We start from the raw sequence: 18,379 nt of genomic DNA on the forward strand, positions 1-18,379 counted from the left end.
AAAATACTAATTTTGAAAAAAGGATTTTTTGGAAAGGCATTTTCAGCTTGCTGGAAGTTGGTAATTTATGCAGAGCAACATTTATCTAATGAAGGGAATGTTAAAGATTTTATTATTTTAGAGCAGTTCAGTGATTTTGAAATGCTTGTACATTTTCATCGAAACAGTAAGATTATTGAAGAGTCCCAGAATGTTCACACCTGCTCTGCAGCAGCTACTTACAACTTTGGTAAATTTATTCTTTGAATATTATTAATGATGTATTGTAATTTTACAGATGTTATAAGGTAGATTTGAGTTTGAACAAACAGTGCAAGTTGTGTTAGGAAACTTCATTTTACGATTTTTTGTATAAATTATTTGATTATAATTTTAGATTTATCCATCACTAGAACATCCTGACTGCATTATTCGTGGAAGGGCAATGAAAGCAATGGGAATTGTTTCCTTACTGAATAAGCAGTATTATGAAAGGCATTTTTCTGTGTTTTTTAAGGTAAGTTGAAATTATAACAAATTCGTTATTTTTCTATTCTTTAATTGAATTTTTCAGAACAAACAGGTTAGTGGAAAAACTTTTTGAAAAAATAATTTAATTTGCTTAAGCATTATCTATTATGTTTGTTTTATATTTGTCAATTTTAGGCTATCAGTTCTGATCATTCAATAGTTAGAATGGAAGCTTTGCACGGAATTTTTGATCTGCTTTTATCGTATGAACATGAAATGATCAATCAAATGAAGTTAAATCAGCGAGTTGGCTTTGTGGAAGATGTTGTTACTACGTTGTTTAATGTTTTCGACGATCAAGTAGGCAACGAATCACTATATGTACATATATATGTATATATGCGAATATCATTGTTGTAGGATAATGATGTGACAATGGTGCTTGTGCAAGGCTTTGGAAAATTATTGCTTCACGATAGACTTTCTTCTACTTTATTAATGAAAAAGATAATCACTATATGGTTTGATTGTTCAATTCCAGAAAATGGAGAACTGCGAAAAGTGATTGGATACTTTTTACCATTTTACGCATTTTGCAGTGTGTATGTTTTAAATGGATATATTTTGTTTTATTTGACAATATGATGTATTTATTTTAGACATCATCAGAATATTATTGCAGAGGCATTTCTATCAGTCGTAAATCATTTTAATCATAATATGATGAAATTGGGAAACATAACTATTGAAGAACTTATGTATTTTCTTTTAAAACTCACATCCTTGACTCAAGTAGCGCCGCGTGCTGAAGGTAAAAGGGTAAGTGTTTGTTTGTTTGTTTTTTATATAATTAAACAAGTATTTAATTATTGCACTGTATACATATATATATATATGTATGATTTATCCACTGCATATAGTTAGTTGAAAGTGTTCAACACAAGTATGGAGATTTCACAAATTCACAAAGTGTGATGTTTTTGTTTCAATTGAGCATTTTGATTCTGCAATTGTTTTTCATTAAAAAATTTGTTATTCAGCATATAGATGACTAACTAAGCAGTAAGTGATTTGTCAAATTCAATGAAAATCTTTTATATAATTAATCTGTACGGCTAGGTTGTTCTAATTATATTGTACCAAGGGAAAAGAGAAAAAAATTGTTTAATTTAATAAGAATAAATGAAAAATTGTTTTATTACCTTTTAAAGAATAAAAATGTTATTAAAAGAATGTATTGTGATTTTGGAGATTGTTGTTGTTATTAGCGGCAAGAGTACTGCATAAAACAGAGTGGAGATAAATTTTAAATGAACCAGTTATATAAGATTGTATTGCTGTTCTTATTTTTCTTCAGTTTTTCTTTATCAGTGTCATCACATGCCCGGCAGACTTTATTTAGAGTACCTGAAGTCAGAATGGCAAAAAAAGCAAGAAAGAATTTTTAACTGCATTCACAATTGCACAAAAATTAAGTTTCAAAAAAAGGAGAAACGACGATTGATACGATTTAGGATTTTGTTATTTGAATAATGAATTATGAAAAATTATGATTTGTTATTTGACATCTTAAGGTTTGTTAAGATCAGCTTAGTTGAGGTTGATGGTTATCGTTGAAATAAATATATGCTACAATGTTCAGCATGTTGAACAATTCCCTCTCCCCCCCTCTGTGTATGTCTCGCAATTTGAATAAATAATTCAATAATGCTAATTTAGTGATAATCCACAGTGTAGCAAGTAATAAATTTTAATAATATTTTTCCATTCAAGCACTTTTTGCAAGAAAGCTATTTGATGCCGCGGCAATTTGCTCGTTCCAGTTTTTGTTTGGAGGTTGCCGTTGACTTCTCTTTTGGAAATTTGGTTTCTTTCTTAAGAAACCTTGACCCGTTCCCACAATTTTGGTGGGGGGTGGTATGAATTTTTATTAAAAATCGGCTCCTGGCATTATCTTTCTGCTCGAAAAGAGAAATTTTTAAAATTATTAATTTTTTCTTCTGAAATATCATTCATTCCATGAGATTAATAATAACAATAATAAAAATGTGGTGATCAATAATAGCAGCTTATTTTTTCTTTTAGCTGTGTGAATGGATTGTTGTTCTTCAGTGGTTTATTAGTGTTTGTGTTTATGTGTGTGTGTGTGATGGTGGGGGGGGGCAATTAATTGTATACAGAAGTTAACATTGTCAGCAGCAGATATATTCAAAATTTTGAATTGGTGTATACCATAATATGTATACAATTTTTTTTAACTGTGGAAAAATTTTTTGACCATTACAGTTGGTCATTTCAAGTAGCTGCATATTGTAAACCAGATGATGATTTGTTTTTCTTAAGAAAAATAAAAAGCTAACCAAACAACAGTTGTGCATTCCGTGATTTGGTGCTGCACTTCTTTTTTCTGTCCAACAATTGGATCGTTCGTTCGGTTTTACTTTTGCAAAAGTTTTCTCCAATTCCAGTCCAAATTTTTTTCACCTCATCAACTTTCAGCTTGAATAAATCAGCTATTTTTTTTGATTGGCCAGTTGAAAAGGCTTTTTTGCATGCGAATTAGGCTTTTGGCATTTTTCCACGTGTGTGATCAGATGAAGTGATCAATTCGAACAGAGATGATGGCAAATAATTATCATGAGTGCAAAACAGAACACATCATGCTGAAATAAGTTACAAGAGCATTAAAAAAATTTATTTTTAAATTATTTAAGTTACAGTAAGTTTGAACCGCTTGAAAAATGTTTCTTATTCTTCTTTTAATTAATTTACACTTCAATAAATTGTATTTTTCGGTCAGGGTACTGTTTTTAGCTTAATTGTTTTACTGTTGATTGTAATGTTGCAAAATGTGGTCATTTTTGTCGAAAATTCCACGTTCAAATAGACAATAATACACTCTAAATCATTGTTACGGCACAACAGTGGCCTATAAATTTGATTCTTTTTTCTTTCATTTTTTCCATTGTCAGTTTTTCCAATTTCCAAGTGCACTTTTGCATTGTTGTTAATTTTGTGTAATTTTTCAAGTTGTGCAACAGTTCTCTCTGCACAGATTTAAAATTTGTAAAAAGAAAACACTGAAATTATTTATATCCAACATGCAGAAATTAGCATAATAATCCATTTTTATCTATTGTTCTTTTTTTACTGTTTGAGGTGTTAAGAAAAGTTTTTTTCTAAATACCCCTTTTTAATCGTTTTTTTTGAAATAATCTTGAGGGTGGTTGGAATGCACTTTACAAACTCGGTCACTTTGGCTGTTTGAGCAATTTCCCAGTGAAGCAGAGACAGGCAGACGTTGCGTTGTTTGCGTCACACACTGCTTAAGAGTGGACGAATAAATTTTCAAAAACATCAAGTTGATTTTCTTTGCTGAGATTTTGAGGTTTTTTGTGTATATGCATATATTCATAATATGCAAAAGTATTTTATGGAAAAATTCAAAATGCAAAATATGTCTACATATATGTATGCGTTGTGGAATAAGTTCTACAAGCGAACCATTTCCACAACGTATATATATATATATACATGTGTGTGTGTGTGTGTGAATGGAAATTGTTTAATCATATTTTCTACTGCTCTCTTTGGTCATAATAAGAATTGTTTACTTGGTATTGTTGCAGAATGATAGAATGCAAGCAATAAGCACATGGACGCCCGAAAGGATCACTAGTAAATGTATGAACAGGTTATATAGATGTGGTTGGTCAGTTATTTTGCACCGGTAGATTGATTTTCACTAAATGCCGATTCAGCCGTAACACTTTCTTGCATTCAATAAGCATTCTTGAAACATTGAGCAAGTCAATTATAAGCATTGCAATTGGGTGTAGCAGTTGCATTTATTTTTATTATGTTTTTGAAAAAATATTATCAGCTTGATTTTAATTTTGGGTTCATTTGTTTTTTTTAATTTTCATTCTTTTGCTTTTATTGCAATAAAGTTGCCGATGATGTTGATTTTGATGTGTTGATGATGATGATGATGGCTGGGTAAAATTTTGCCCTAGGCAGATTTTGGTTGACAGCTACCGAATGGCGGGATACTGACAGACGCCGATTTGTCAGCTTGTTATTTTTAGCCACGGCGATTAATTACGGATCAGCCTTGACGGGCAGATTGGTTGCGTTGTTCACCAGAGGGGGTTCGATTTGGTTTTGTTGATTACACTATATGTGCTCTATTTCTTGCGGAATTCGGGTCATATGGGACGGTTAAAAAGACCGAAATTTACAGTTAGACGATCAGTTGTCTCCTGGAGCACAGGTGACTGGTGAATTTGCCAACTATGGACTGCGAAACGCGGGATAAAGCTTACAGACTTGTCACATACGCTGCCTCTGCGTTCAGCGTGGTCGCGATATTGTCCGTCTGTATCACCTTTCCAATGGTCTACAATTATGTGCAGCACATTCAGGCTGTTGGTCGTGAAGATCTGCGCAATTGCAAAGTATATTTTAGAGAAAAAAACTGAATTCAATTAACGGATATATCTGAAAAACAATGTGTGTTGTGTATCTATATAGAGCTCAGCTATGGACATTTTGGCTGATATAAAATTGCGTATGGTTGAACCGGCTGCCAATTTGAGCATGACTGCTGGCCATCTGGGCAGTCGTGGTATTGTGAAACGTCAGGCGATAGTTCCTTGCAAAGGTTTGATTATTATATTTCAAAGCAGAAGCAGCTTTTCTTCTTCTTCTTCTTCTTCTTTGTTGTATTTCAAAGCGCGCAGTTGAGTAGGAAATGTCATATTTAGGGTGCTGTTTACCTGGCCTTCCTGGACCGCCAGGAATCCCGGGTAAGAATGGAATTCCAGGCGCACCAGGCTTGCCCGGAGCTCCGGGTTTTCCTGGTATGCCACCGCTTGAACTTTGCATCGAACCAATTCCACCGCCTTGCGAACCTTGTCCACAGGGTCCCCCAGGACCACCCGGTCCAGACGGAACACCTGGTATTGCACTGGGTTGCTGTTCAATTTTGCGTTCAATTTCTTCAGGGCGGTTAGTTTTCAGGTAGTCCTGGCACACGCGGTCCAAACGGCATGGATGGAAAATACGGTTTACCTGGACCGCACGGTCCTCCAGGGCCACCTGGCGCACCAGGTGAACCGGGCAAGGAAGGAGAAGCTGGCGATCCTGGCTTGCCGGCTATTTCGATGCCATCTACACCTGGTGATCCAGGTCCAACTGGTGAAGTGGGAACTCCAGGTTTACCAGGTCCTCCGGGTCCGGCAGGTGAACGCGGCGAAGCCGGATTTCCCGGCATCAAAGGTCCACCAGGTCCTTCCGGAGAGCCGGGTCCTGACGGACCACCGGGCAAACAAGGACCACCCGGACCCGAAGGTCCTCCTGGTGAAAAAGGCATCTGTCCAAAATACTGCGCACTGGATGGCGGTGTGTTCTTCTCCGACGGAACAAGACGATAAACCTGCTCTGCTTTCTAAAATTGATTTAGGCTCGTCGTTTTATTATTATTATTTTGTTTTCGTCATTTTTATATTTCATCTCAAATAATAATTACAGTACCATATATAGTTTTTTCCTAGTATTTATTTCAACTTTAATTTTTTTATTTTGCAAATCCAAAGAGCTCGCCACTTCCATCCATCCATCATCATCATCATTATTTTTACCACCGTTAACCAAAAATGATATTATTCTATAACTGCTACACATTTTTTACTTCTCTTAGTTGCCATCTGGCTGAATTGAATCGTAGTAGTGCATACATGCAACTGTAACTGCCGCTTGATTTGTCTTGTTCAATTTTTTTTGAAAAAAATGCTCACTCATTTTTGATGCTTCACTTTTCGTCTCAGCGTGTGCAAAAAATCCAACTTGTGTGTGTGCCTGTGAGATAATTGCTGCAGTTTAATGAGTTTGTGTGTTTTTTTTTGCATTTTTCTAGCGCTTTCGTCATCCTAGCTTTGGTGCACTTCAGTTTTACCTACGTCTGCCAGGAGCGGCTCCAAGCCGAATTTCTCAATCTTCTCTTTTCTCTTTTTTCAATTGAAAAAAAATAATGCACACAAACTTGTCTGAGTGTTTTAAGCGAATGGTGAGAAAAATTAAAAGCATCCTTTGCTTTTTCATTTTGGCGAGAAATCCGGTCGTTTAGAGTATACTGAAATATTTGTTTAGCTATTTGCGGTGGATAATTATTTTTTTCCGTTTTCATACAAATCTTCATAATTATATTCTTTTTTTTACTTTTTTTTAATTCCTGAGTAAAAACAGACAAGCTTTGTGATATTTATTTGATTTTTGCAAGCACGGTTGGTTGTGTTTGTAAGAAGAAAAAATAATGATATATGTGTATATGTGTAATGCATAGTATATGTATTATTCTTTTTTTGCGTGATCCCAATACAGGAACTGAATGCACATAACAAATTGGCTGTGAAGATATTGAACGAGCTGATCGACGTGCCTGAACACTTATGTTGCCGGGCTTTGTGCAAGCTGCTGCCGGAACTGTACTTGAAAGAGAACATCAGTCGTGAAGAACTGATCCTCATACAAGAACTCTGCCACAAAGCTGAAATGGTAAATATTCTTATCAATCTTTCCCATTTCATCCTCGAGAAAGATATCAAAAGTTGAATTTGAATTATTTTCCCCTAGAAAATGTCTTTTTCTTATTTTTTTTTGATTTTTTCTTTGTTTCAACTTTTTTTCACAACTGAAAATAAATGAGAGTAGGTGAAAGTTAAAAATTACATACAACACGCCTCGCATTTCGATGTCACTGGTTAAATGGGTCTTCTCTTTTCAGGCATTGACGAACAAACAGTGCGTGAATTATGTCACCAAACTGGTCGACAAGATACAAGATCTTCTTGCATGCATGGTAAGTAAGGCATGTTCAAAAGTGAAACGGGTCACTTTTTCAGGTGTGGCTCCATTTATTTATTTGTTTATACGTGCATTTTTTAAAAAAATTTCTCTTCGTACCTTTCTTTTTAAAAATAGTTTATGTAAATTCCTCATGTGCATGGTCATTATTATTGTTATTAGAAATTTCATCTTCATTATCTTAAAATTTTACAGTAAGATAATTTTTGAAAAAAAAAGTAAAAGTGGCATGGATGATCAACTCTGATTCGCAGGGGTTTCTTGTTTTTCTTTTTTCTCCTTGGCCTTCAGTGTTTGCTTTGTAGCATAAGAGAAGTTAAGTGGAAAATAATTTTGATAATCGAAAATTTATGTCCTCCATGTTTTGAATCCACTATCATAAATTCATAAAATAATTTATCGAATATCATCACTACCTAAGTTATTATTTTCAATTTTTGTTTCTGTCTTTTCTGTCAAGCTTTATGAGTTGAGCTATTTGAGTACAACTGTTAAATAATATTGAACTGAAATGAATGCTATTCAATAATTGTGAATAGTTCATTTTCGAGCTTTTTTAAAACCTGTGTAATGCGACGAAAGTAATTATCGTTCAAGTGATCCTTCATATAAGCAGCATTTGCTTCTTCCTCTTTATCTTTTTGTGCTTCATATATTTTAATTATTATTTGGCAAATTATTAGGGTTAATCGAATCGTGAAACATTTTCAAAATTTGTTTTTTATTTAATTGTTTATGTTCCATGATATATTGAACGCACAGTTGCAATAACATCATAAGTAATAATGATAATAACAACAACGGTAACATTATTTATTATTAATTGCATGGCTAGACGTTTTTCTGTTCTTATCTATCAGGTGTGGCGTTTTTCCGGTCTGTTTACGTCTTTAAAGGACATCAATGTTTAGTTGCTCTTGTAAATTCTGGCATCACGACATGTCACCAAAAATAATTTTATCGTAATTTATTGATTTATTGGTTTTCATTGTCTAATTTAAAAAAATTTTTCATTTTCAGCTTTATCATTGTGCATCGTCGAATCAATCAGACCATCACATAATATTTATCATTGTACTATTTCAGTCGGCTGGTTGAATTTCAGTTGTTTCTTTTTTTTACTTTAGAAAAACCTGTTAATTAATCAGATTTTATTTTGACATGATAATTAATGATCATCAATTTAAAGCATCAGTTAATTTTTTGTAAAAAAGTTTAAATTGTGAAAGCTTTTTGCATCAGTTTCACTTTTCTAAATGGCACGTGTAATTCTTTTTACTTCATGTGATTTTAGATAAATTAATAATTTTAATTTATGATGACGATTTATTTTGTTTATGTTTTTATTAATTTTTTTTCGAACTGTTTGTAATTTCTAATCTGTTGTGAATTTGTTCTCACTGATTCACTTGGAGCAGCTTTTTTGAAATGCTAATTTTACACCTGGGTTCGAGCATGGATAATGAAAAATTTAGCAGTAAGAGAAAAATGTAGTTGATCGGAAAATTTAATATCATTATACTGAAAGTAGTTTATTTTATAAAAATTACCTGCAATTATATTGAAATTTTACCCTTTTCCAGTGAACTGAGAATACTTTTCATGTCAAATTGATTTGCATTATTGAATAAAAATTGTAAATTTAAATTGTTTCTACATAAAATCACTCCGTAAACCAGCATCCCACTTGCAAACAACAGTGCATTTCATATTTGTTTGTTAAATTTTAATTGTTGTTGTTTTTTGTAGCCGAGTTCAGAAGATGAAATGTCTGGATCTGTTACGTCCGATTCGCATACGCATCATTCTTCTGCGCATGTTGAATTGATGGGTCCTTCTTTGCAAGTGGATGTACAGGCCCGTAAAGATGGTCATATTACAAATACCGATAACAACGAATCTGACGTTGAAATGGAAACTGAGGATGCTGATGTTGATTTTGATGCAATGAGAGAAACATTGAGCCACCAAAATGATCCAAATGACTGAACAATGAAAGCATACAATAGCAATTACATTTTATATTTTATTATTCATTATTTTAAAACTGTTTTTTAATATATATATATATGCGTGCTTTTTAGTTCAGAATATTTTTATGCAGTGATTTGTTGTTATGAAATAGTGAATGGACAAGGATTTTTGTTTTTTGTACATTGATTAACTCTTAATACTTCACTTGTTCAGTTTTGATTTTTTTTCCTCTCCCTCTCTCTTCTGTACAGAATGGAATAAATCATTGTCATTTACATTTGCTATTGTTGTCTCAGTCTTCTATTACTGATGGAAGAATACAATTGAACTTAATTTAAAAAATATCATATATACATTTTAATTATGCAATTGACTATTATGAATAATTCCATTCATATAGATGAATTATTTTGAAGTTAAATTGCATTTACTGGGTGGTGTGCAAGTGTACAAACAAGTGAGAGCAATGATCCACAGAAACAACATAGGAGAAAGAGAGAGAGAAAGATTGCTCTATTCAGATCAGTTAACAGGGAATTTCACAGCACCGCACTTTGTGCTTGATGATCAGTGTCGTTGTTCGAAGTGGAAGTGGAAGTGAAATATTCAAAGCAATGATTTTGCATTCGGACCAACATTTCGGAAAAGCTTTTGCAAAAATCCCCCAGATCCATCCTGTATTCACTGTCCATTCTCAGTTCCACGTACAGTCGATGTTTGTTGTTCACCAACAGGCCGGCCAATTTCAGTAGAAAAGAAGAGCTGTCGGTGACGTCGATCAGGGCTTTGGAAATGCACACTTCGCAGTTGTGGGGAAATTTACTTTCCGGACAGTGAAAACAAAGTCGCTTGGCAACCGAACCGCGGTGAATCCAAGTCGAGGCAGTGGACCGGCAGTGGAACTCGAACGCTCCCACGCTGAAACGTTGGGGGCAGTTTGAGGGATTTGCTAACGCGGCATTCAGCTGGTCGTTCAAATCGCCAGTTGCCTTCACAGTGTCCACGTTGAACAAGTAAATCTCCTTCAACGTGTACAATACTGTACGCAGGGACAAATGGAAGAATAGACGGAAACTTTCTCCACTGTCAACGACTAAGCGCTTCTCGACCATTTCCCGTTGCAAGCAGTCGTAAATGAACGCATTCGGCTTGATCAGCACTCGGTACTTGCCGATGCATTCAATCGAACGGTCCATCTCCCTGAAGTCCATCGTCCCGTCGTCGTCGTCCTTTTCGTCTTCTTCTTCTGCTTCCCCCTCTGGATGTATGGAAAACAATCGTGGACATAGTGCCAATTTGGAACCACCGTCGGACAAAACCGATTTCATCACCATCCTCCAAGTACGTTCGACAAAGATGCGGAACAGAAACGCCGCGTTGCGTCTTATGGACGCGGCCGGATTGTGCGTACAGTCCAACGGATCTTGGACGTTGACGTGGCTAAATTTGAACAAATTGTCCACAGATTTGTCGATTGCAAGCTGAGAAGATTCGGTCAAAAATTCCATCGACGACACAACATCCGCTCGTCGAGGTTGGAATACCACATCGCGCAACGTCAAAGGCAACTGGTGAAGAAAACAGACAAATTTGGCGAACAGACGAGACACCGAAGGGACTTTTTTACAATTATTCTGCTGCTGCAAAGCTGAAAGAGAAATCAAACCGACAACAAACAAGCAAAACAACTGCATTTAACAAACACTGTTTTGAAAAGAAAAGCTAAATTTGCATACTCAACTGTGACATCTCATCTTCGGAAAGATCGGATTTGCAAGGTATATAGCCACTCTGTCGAAGAAAAGTTATCAATATCAACAGCAACGGATAAGAGTTGAATTTTTCCTCCTTGCTGTCCATGAATTCAGAAATCCAAAAGCGGATCAACGAAGCAAGCCGTGGTAGCCATTCGCCGTATGTGTCGGCAAATTGTCGAAGCCACCGAGTTGTTCTCACTGAATGCATGTTGTTCAACGACAGTTCGCATCTGTAATTTCCATTGCAACGGAAATGAATTAGCGGACACCTTTTACTCTGCACCAAGTGTGCCTTGCCTTCTAAACCGGGCCATTTTTGAAGTAATTTATAAAATTGTTCAACAGGTGAACCCGGTGAATCCACAACTTCTATATTCGTAATGTAAAAAACAACAAATTGCAATTTTCCATTAAATCAAATCAAATCAAATCTCACCTTTGCTTTCAGTCGGTGTGCTTCGATAAAAGACTGTCATATCAACGTCACTATTTTGCCATCCGAAACCATTTACGGATGATCCAAACAGCACCACATCCACATTTTCATGGCAACTCTGAAAATACGTTTCCAAACGACTGCACAACTTTTCCCGTTCTGTGATTTCTGCAATTTTCCGCATTTCATGTATTACAATGGATTGCTCTTCAAGTTCATTTGCTTTGGAAAATAAAGTCAACAACTCCTCGGACGGAGTCATTTCTTCTTACTCTGAAATGATAATTATACGATAAACATGAACTTTCAGCTTACGTGCTTAATATAAACGGTGCATACAGACTCAAACAAACACAACAACAGCAACGGCATAAATAGAAAAAAATTCTCTACAATTGTCAATTGCAGTACATCCTAACATTTACATTACAATAACAAAAAAGAGCTTCCCTGACAATAAACTGAGTACAACAATTGCGTTATTTCGTTTGCTTCAAAGTATTAAAGTGTTAAAATTAAAAAAAACAGCATTATTTAAATGACAACAATTTTCTTAAAAATGAAAAATAACAAACGTTAAACTATAATATTCTATCCAACATATTTAAAAAAATATGCCTTATTGAAAACTAACTAAACAGTGAAGTTCTAATATGATTTAAAATGAAAAAATAATTAAATTGAAAATTCGTTGAACAAAATACTGTAACGCCTTAATGATTTTCAAGGTTATGTTTATTCAATAGAATCTTCACGAGTAATTTTTAATCAAAAAGATAAATAAATGTCATAGCATTTCATTAAATATGTGAAGTGTGATGTTTTGTCTCGATTACGATTTCAGATTTCTTTCATGAAATTTTTTACATTGCTAACATTTTGTTGCTTATTATTCGACAGCGCCTTTAAATGAAACGAGTGAATTTCATTGCGCTTGCGCTTCAGTTTATTGGAAAAGTAAATGTCATTGGTTCAGAATAAAAAATATTAATATGATTTGCAAAGGGGAAAATTATTTGGATTTACTTTGTTTTCGAGCTTTTTTAAACAAAAGTACTTTATAGTCACTACTCGTAATCTGAAATTGTGTAATTTTACCACATTTTGCTTGCTTGACAATTATCAAACACATTTTATTCAACAAATACAAATCGTAAATTTCGTCACATCTGCTGACTAATCCGAATCTGACATATTCCAATCAACTAGTAAGTCTTCATTGTTGTGATTGTTGTCAACAGAATTATTGTGCATTTTTGAAAATTTGTTTTCGCTTGTTTTCTTGTTGCTCTGCTTTTGATTTTCGCCAATCATTTTCTGCCTTTTAACAGCTTTCACTTTCGTGGCACGTTTCAAATCATTTTCTGCTATTTCTTCCTTAAAATATGAGCATAATAAGGATGCAAATTTGCAAAAACTGAAACAACAATTTGGATAAACAGACTTCGTTGGAAATGAAATTTTTGATATCCTTCTCGCGTTGTTTGATTGCATTGAATTTGCAAAAGTGCAATTCCAAAGGTGACTGGCCTTTGTCAGCAATGTTCAGTTCTGATGCAGGCTTTTTTGCAAACCCAGTCACCGCTCCTCGACGTCGTTCCACAATGAATGCCGACTGTTTACGCAATACTTCGCACAAATCTTTGATTTGCATAGAAAATTCTGCACAACGACATTTCTTCACGTATTTATTCAACTAAATAATAATAAATAAATAAACAAAAATTATTACGTGTAAAACAATAAATAATGCACCTACCCGTTGCAGAGGAATGAAAATCAATTCCGGAAAAGCGACGTTGAAACGATGCAAGTGAAAAAATTTGAGCAACAATTCAATGAAATTTTCCATAACGGCCACTTTGAATCCGCTTTCCAATATCTGGGATGAGGAAACTTTCAAGGTGCAATCGAAGTCAATTGGCTTCAACGACGAACGTTTAACTTTACCGTCCAAGTCGACCATCTGCAATATCTGAAAAATAATAATTCCAATGGTCAAAAAATGATAAAAACATCAAAATTCATTTACTTTGATCAAAGTCAAATGCACAGGTATGAACTGTTTGCAATTTTCGCTTAACTTCAGCAAACTTCTCGTGATCAAAAATATCAAAGGCAAACACTTTGCTGAAGGCAACAATCTTAGAAGAAAAAAATCTCTTTTCAATAAAAACAAACAATATCACTGATAACAGAAATTTAAATATCACCTCATGCAACCGAAACTAACTTGCACAACTGGATAACGAAGTGGATGCCAAATTCGTTGGTTTGGATGCTGAACAAGAACATGACACCACAGATTTATAGATTGAACAAAATGCCACGAATGTACAGAATTAATCGCTTTCTGAAGAACATTTTTAACATTCAAAAAAAGCATTCATCTACAAGCAATAAAAAATCACTTTTGTATTTTGAGTATAGGCATTTCTTAAGCTTATCGCTAACTGTCGGATGAATAAAAATGCATTTTTGTACGTTATTGAAGGTTGTACAGCGCAGAGGCTTGAAAAGCAATCCTAAAACCAAGCAAAATCACTTTCCACATCTTCACCGAAAGTATGATGTATTTTTTTACACATCATTACCACCTATTTACTTACCTGCATTAAATGAACAGATGACCAGTTTGAATAAGTAATGATTTTTGAATTTCGTACGTAAGCCAAATACATTCGCTGAATAATATTTTAAAATATATATTAAGTAAAATAAATTATTAACAGAATGCATAATAATAATAATAATAATAATAATAATAATAATAATAATAATAATAATAATAATAATAATAATAATAATAATAATAATAATGAAATTTTGAAATTCACCCTAAAAACCATTTCGTAAACATCTTCTGGAAGCATCTTTACAAGTTTCTCGATGCAATCATATGCAAGCCTTCTACACTTTTCTTCTTTTGTTGTCCAAACGGATATTAATTTCTAAAATTTGATCACCATTATGCCTTGCGGTTTGAAAAATACAGTTTCTACTCTGAGAAGCATTTGCGACGTCCGTAAAAGAACAGAATAGTATTGGATCACTTTCAAAACATGTGCCAAAGTAGCTGCAAGCACGTCAGCATTTTGCAATTCAGGGATGAGCTAAAGCAAATAATCAACAAATGGCAAACTAGGAAATAAAATTAAATATTGCTATACTCTTAGTAAAAGTCTCAAATAGGTTCTAACAAGTGGAAACAATTTTCTCCATTTGCCTTTCTTTCGACTTCGCTTCGATGGTGCTGCATTCGATTTCACAATATTTATCCACATTGACGGAAAAAGGGTAAAACAATAACGCAATACTGCATTAACATCTAAATTTTCATCACTTAATGTATACTGACAATTAATGACGCATAAATCGTGCACTGTACCTTCAATTCCATTTACAGTTCCTGATACGGCAAATTTGCTTACATCAACTCCAACTTCTGCTACAGCTGCAGCAAATTTACCAACAATAAAACGAAGGGCACTCATTTTATTATTCTGTTAATGAAAACCCATATGTAAATGTAAAAAACGCTTCATTTCATGTAAAAGGATAAAAATAAAAAAAAATTCTTTTCGCATTTCTCAAACATAATTATTTCAATTATTCATTAGCAAAAAAGACGTACTTTCAATTTCTGTAAAAGTGTTTCTTCAAATGGTTGATCAGCGTCAACATCAGCTTCAAAATCATCCTCAGCAGCGTTTTCCTCCTAAAAATTCCCACTTAAAAATACAGATATAAAAACTTTTTCCAAACCTCAAATTCGCTGTCGTCATCTTCCGCAGAGAGACTATCATCTATGTCATTGCCATCTTTATCATACATTTCCTCTTCATCGACTCCCAGTTCTGCTTCATTTAATTCATCAAGATATCCTTCAAGAGTACCATCTGTAAAGATATCTGGATCTTCATCTTTCAAAAATTCATAAAATTCTGGATCAGTCTCTTGCAGATGCAACGATAACTTCTTTCTCTGTTCATCACCAGTTTCGGTTGACAGTTGCCTGGTTATATGATTGTTATTAAAATTTATACAATTCTCTTTTTTTAATGATTTAAATACCTCTTCCGTGTTTTGCCTTTATTTTTTCCCATTACAATTTACTCAACAAATATAAGACGAAATTTGACTAATTACTGTATAAATAGCGATTGCAGGTACAAATGTAACCGCTAAACGAAACAAAACAAGTACTCTAAATTACATTCAGTTAGTAGTGCATTCAAAAATTATTATTATAAATGAACACGTTCAAATATCTTAAATAAAAATTTCAGGTTATTTTTAAATAATTTTAAATAAAAAAATGTTATCCTGATTCAGTTTATTTATGAAATCAGAATGGCACAAATTCAATTTTAATGTCACTAAATAATAATAAAACAATAATGAATTAATTCTAAAAAATGGCAGATGTTTTCAAAGCATACTGTTTTATAAAAAAAGGCATATCTGCGTATGATAGAACAGCTAAAAATCTGCGTCAACTCATTTGCTAATAGAAACTTAACTGTCATTTTGTATAGTTTACAGAAGATTGCCGACTGGCTTTTTGTTTTGACCTTTTCATTTTTTTCTTCACTATTTGAAAACTTTATTTATTGTGGAATATATAAATATAAATATAAATATTTTTTTGATGTCTGCGAATGAAAATGAAGATTGCAATTAACAAATATGTTGATATTTGATATAATCGATTTCGATAAACATCAAAGTATAGTTAACATTGAATTTAATTTTTAATTAATGCAATTTATTTGTTGTTCTTGTTTTAATGTGAATTTCATTACCCTTGTTACATCAGCATTTGTTTTCTTTAATGTTCTTATTTACCGTATAGTAAAGTTTCTTGTGTTGTTATTTTTAATACTATTCAAATTACTTTTGAAATGTGGCATTAAATGTCCACTTGTACATACAGGCAAAATGAAATGATGCAAAATTAAAGCTAATTAGTCGATTATGCCGCAATAAATAAATGAATTGGTCTGGCATTCGATGGTTTGCAAACGATAGTGAAAATAGCACCCACTAATTGTTTGTGCACGATGAATAATAATGGTTGACGCAAGTGATGTTGGTTATTTTTTCATAAAACTTTTTAAATATCATGACTGTGCCGTTTGTTGAAAAAAATTTTGAATTTCCATATTATTACGTTTGTCGTACAATATATTGGTGTTAATTTGTTTGGAAAAGTGACTTTGATGAGAAATTGGTGCAATTTATAGCTGCTATAATGGGCATTTTCTTCGTTGATCATCGTCAAAGAAAAAACCAAGAGTGGAAATAATTGCAATGCTGATATGTCGGTTTTATTCAAAGATGCTCAATTGGATGCGTGGTTGAAATTCAGTGATGATGAGTTTTTGACAACATTTTTTTCTTGAACACATGTCACATTTGAACAATTGAAGCTGAATCATAGGTAGGAAATTTATTATTTTCAAAGGGATTTTTTTGTCTCTATCAACATTTTCACCTTTTTATCAATTTTACATGTCAAAGCTGTGAGTAAGATTTTGTTGAAAGAAAAAAATGGTCTTGTAGGCGTCAGTGTGACTTGTGGGTTATTAAAATAGTAAGAAAGGCATCTTTAAGAGGAAGTTTAAAGCCGAAACCGCTTGCTGGGTTTGTTTTCCGAGGTCGGCTTGGAATGTTTGAATATTTTAGAAGTTTAAATCTGGTTGATAAATTTGCCCACACGTCTGTAAACAGTGCACCTTCAAAACGTGAGTCATCTTTGAGCAAATTTCATTTCTCAGATATCGGTCGCTTTGCCGGTCGGCAACAAACAAGCACAATACAGGCTAATGTTATAATCACAAAGTAAGCACAATTCTGACATTGCATTTTTATTTCATTCTTGATTTTTGTTAAATTATATTATTCATCAGGTATAAATTTTTACATTTTCCAACGTCTTGATTATTATTATTAAAAATTTGACATATCTCATTATTAACATTTGATCCTTGCTTTTAGGCTTCTTATTTTTCAATTAACTGTGAGAGAGAATTTTATGTTCTAAGCAAGTTTAATAAAGTGATGAAGATATTATAGGCTTTGATTTTTTTATTCGAATTTTTGCACCTATAAAAACGTTAAAAATAACTTTTTAAAAATGGTTTTATTCAATGTAGACTGACATTTCAAATTAGATTTAACTGACTGAAATTACTTCATATGATTTTGCAGTTTCTGCAAATGCAAAATATCAAATACAGGTATTTTATTTTATGAATGTATTGTTTTTTCTCATAAAAACTAGCTGTTTATAAATAAATGAAAATTTATAGGTGCATTGAGTAATAATTGTTTTCAAATGAACATCAATTAACCTTTTTAGTAATAACTGAAGCTTAAGGAATGAAGAAAATTGTGATTAAATGAAATATATGTAGATTGCAAAAGATTGCAATAAAAAATAGAAAATAAACTTGAAAATGATATTCGTTTTTTATTAAAAAAATTTTTTCTTATCATATGAACAAAAGGTGATATTTCATATGGAATTGTCGATTATTTAATTAGTTGCGGTTACGTGAGATATATCATTTATCAAAGTACATATTGTCAATGAATTAAATTAATACAACTTGCTTAATAAATTGTCAGATGGCAAAATAAATATTTACTTTTCAAAATGATATTACTATAAACATATTTTTAGCATTTCAATTGTAAATTATTTTCAAGGAAGCAATAAAGCACAATTGAAAACTGCTTTAATGCAATGCGGTTGAATGAATGCTTCTTGACACATTCATGAATGCTCAAGGTTATTTGTTTTGATTTCATCTCTGGACATTTATTAACAATATTATTTGAAAATAATCATAATTTTTTAATTCAACTTTTTGATCAAGCATATGCATAATTT

The 18,379-nt window shown here is 33.0% G+C and overlaps 7 protein-coding genes across 7 annotated transcripts; 4 read left to right on the forward strand and 3 right to left on the reverse strand.

Annotated features, from left to right (window-relative positions):
- Positions 1 to 121: 121 nt before the first annotated feature.
- Positions 122 to 1,505, forward strand: Tsp_01963 (conserved hypothetical protein; the record flags this gene model as incomplete). Its single annotated transcript, XM_003377720.1, has 7 exons — positions 122 to 229; positions 377 to 496; positions 554 to 562; positions 646 to 810; positions 871 to 1,052; positions 1,110 to 1,269; positions 1,491 to 1,505. Coding segments are annotated over 7 exons (759 nt in total), but the record flags the coding sequence as incomplete, so codon positions are not given.
- Positions 1,506 to 4,745: 3,240 nt separating this feature from the next.
- On the forward strand, positions 4,746 to 6,124 carry Tsp_01962 (cuticle collagen 34). Its single transcript, XM_003377721.1, has 5 exons — positions 4,746 to 4,907; positions 4,984 to 5,113; positions 5,217 to 5,423; positions 5,473 to 5,853; positions 6,048 to 6,124. Exons 1-5 carry the CDS (start codon positions 4,746 to 4,748, stop codon positions 6,122 to 6,124), a joined length of 957 nt encoding a protein of 318 aa, XP_003377769.1.
- A 2,017-nt stretch (positions 6,125 to 8,141) lies between these two features.
- Tsp_01961 (hypothetical protein) lies at positions 8,142 to 9,303 on the forward strand. The gene is made up of 3 exons (XM_003377722.1): positions 8,142 to 8,219; positions 8,335 to 8,388; positions 9,064 to 9,303. The coding sequence occupies exons 1-3, from the start codon at positions 8,142 to 8,144 to the stop codon at positions 9,301 to 9,303; spliced, it is 372 nt and encodes a 123-aa protein (XP_003377770.1).
- A 524-nt stretch (positions 9,304 to 9,827) lies between these two features.
- Positions 9,828 to 11,359, reverse strand: Tsp_01960 (hypothetical protein). The gene is made up of 4 exons (XM_003377723.1): positions 11,322 to 11,359; positions 11,025 to 11,275; positions 10,243 to 10,936; positions 9,828 to 10,206 (listed from the first exon to the last, which is right to left on the reverse strand). The coding sequence occupies exons 1-4, from the start codon at positions 11,357 to 11,359 to the stop codon at positions 9,828 to 9,830; spliced, it is 1,362 nt and encodes a 453-aa protein (XP_003377771.1).
- A 465-nt stretch (positions 11,360 to 11,824) lies between these two features.
- Tsp_01959 (Noc2p family protein) lies at positions 11,825 to 14,975 on the reverse strand. The gene is given in 12 exon segments (XM_003377724.1): positions 11,825 to 11,895; positions 12,508 to 12,559; positions 12,688 to 12,858; positions 12,926 to 13,177; positions 13,241 to 13,447; positions 13,545 to 13,625; positions 13,715 to 13,834; positions 13,893 to 14,006; positions 14,091 to 14,165; positions 14,328 to 14,432; positions 14,448 to 14,594; positions 14,682 to 14,975. The coding sequence occupies 12 exon segments, from the start codon at positions 14,973 to 14,975 to the stop codon at positions 11,825 to 11,827; spliced, it is 1,689 nt and encodes a 562-aa protein (XP_003377772.1).
- A 122-nt stretch (positions 14,976 to 15,097) lies between these two features.
- Positions 15,098 to 15,587, reverse strand: Tsp_01958 (nucleolar complex protein 2-like protein). Its single transcript, XM_003377725.1, has 3 exons — positions 15,556 to 15,587; positions 15,247 to 15,496; positions 15,098 to 15,199 (listed from the first exon to the last, which is right to left on the reverse strand). The coding sequence occupies exons 1-3, from the start codon at positions 15,585 to 15,587 to the stop codon at positions 15,098 to 15,100; spliced, it is 384 nt and encodes a 127-aa protein (XP_003377773.1).
- A 1,215-nt stretch (positions 15,588 to 16,802) lies between these two features.
- On the forward strand, positions 16,803 to 17,808 carry Tsp_01957 (conserved hypothetical protein). The gene is made up of 3 exons (XM_003377726.1): positions 16,803 to 16,861; positions 17,047 to 17,325; positions 17,796 to 17,808. Exons 1-3 carry the CDS (start codon positions 16,803 to 16,805, stop codon positions 17,806 to 17,808), a joined length of 351 nt encoding a protein of 116 aa, XP_003377774.1.
- Positions 17,809 to 18,379: the final 571 nt, after the last annotated feature.

This window comes from Trichinella spiralis (assembly GCF_000181795.1).
Source record: "Trichinella spiralis strain ISS 195 chromosome Unknown Scfld4, whole genome shotgun sequence".
Classification (NCBI taxonomy): Eukaryota; Metazoa; Nematoda; class Enoplea; order Trichinellida; family Trichinellidae; genus Trichinella; species Trichinella spiralis.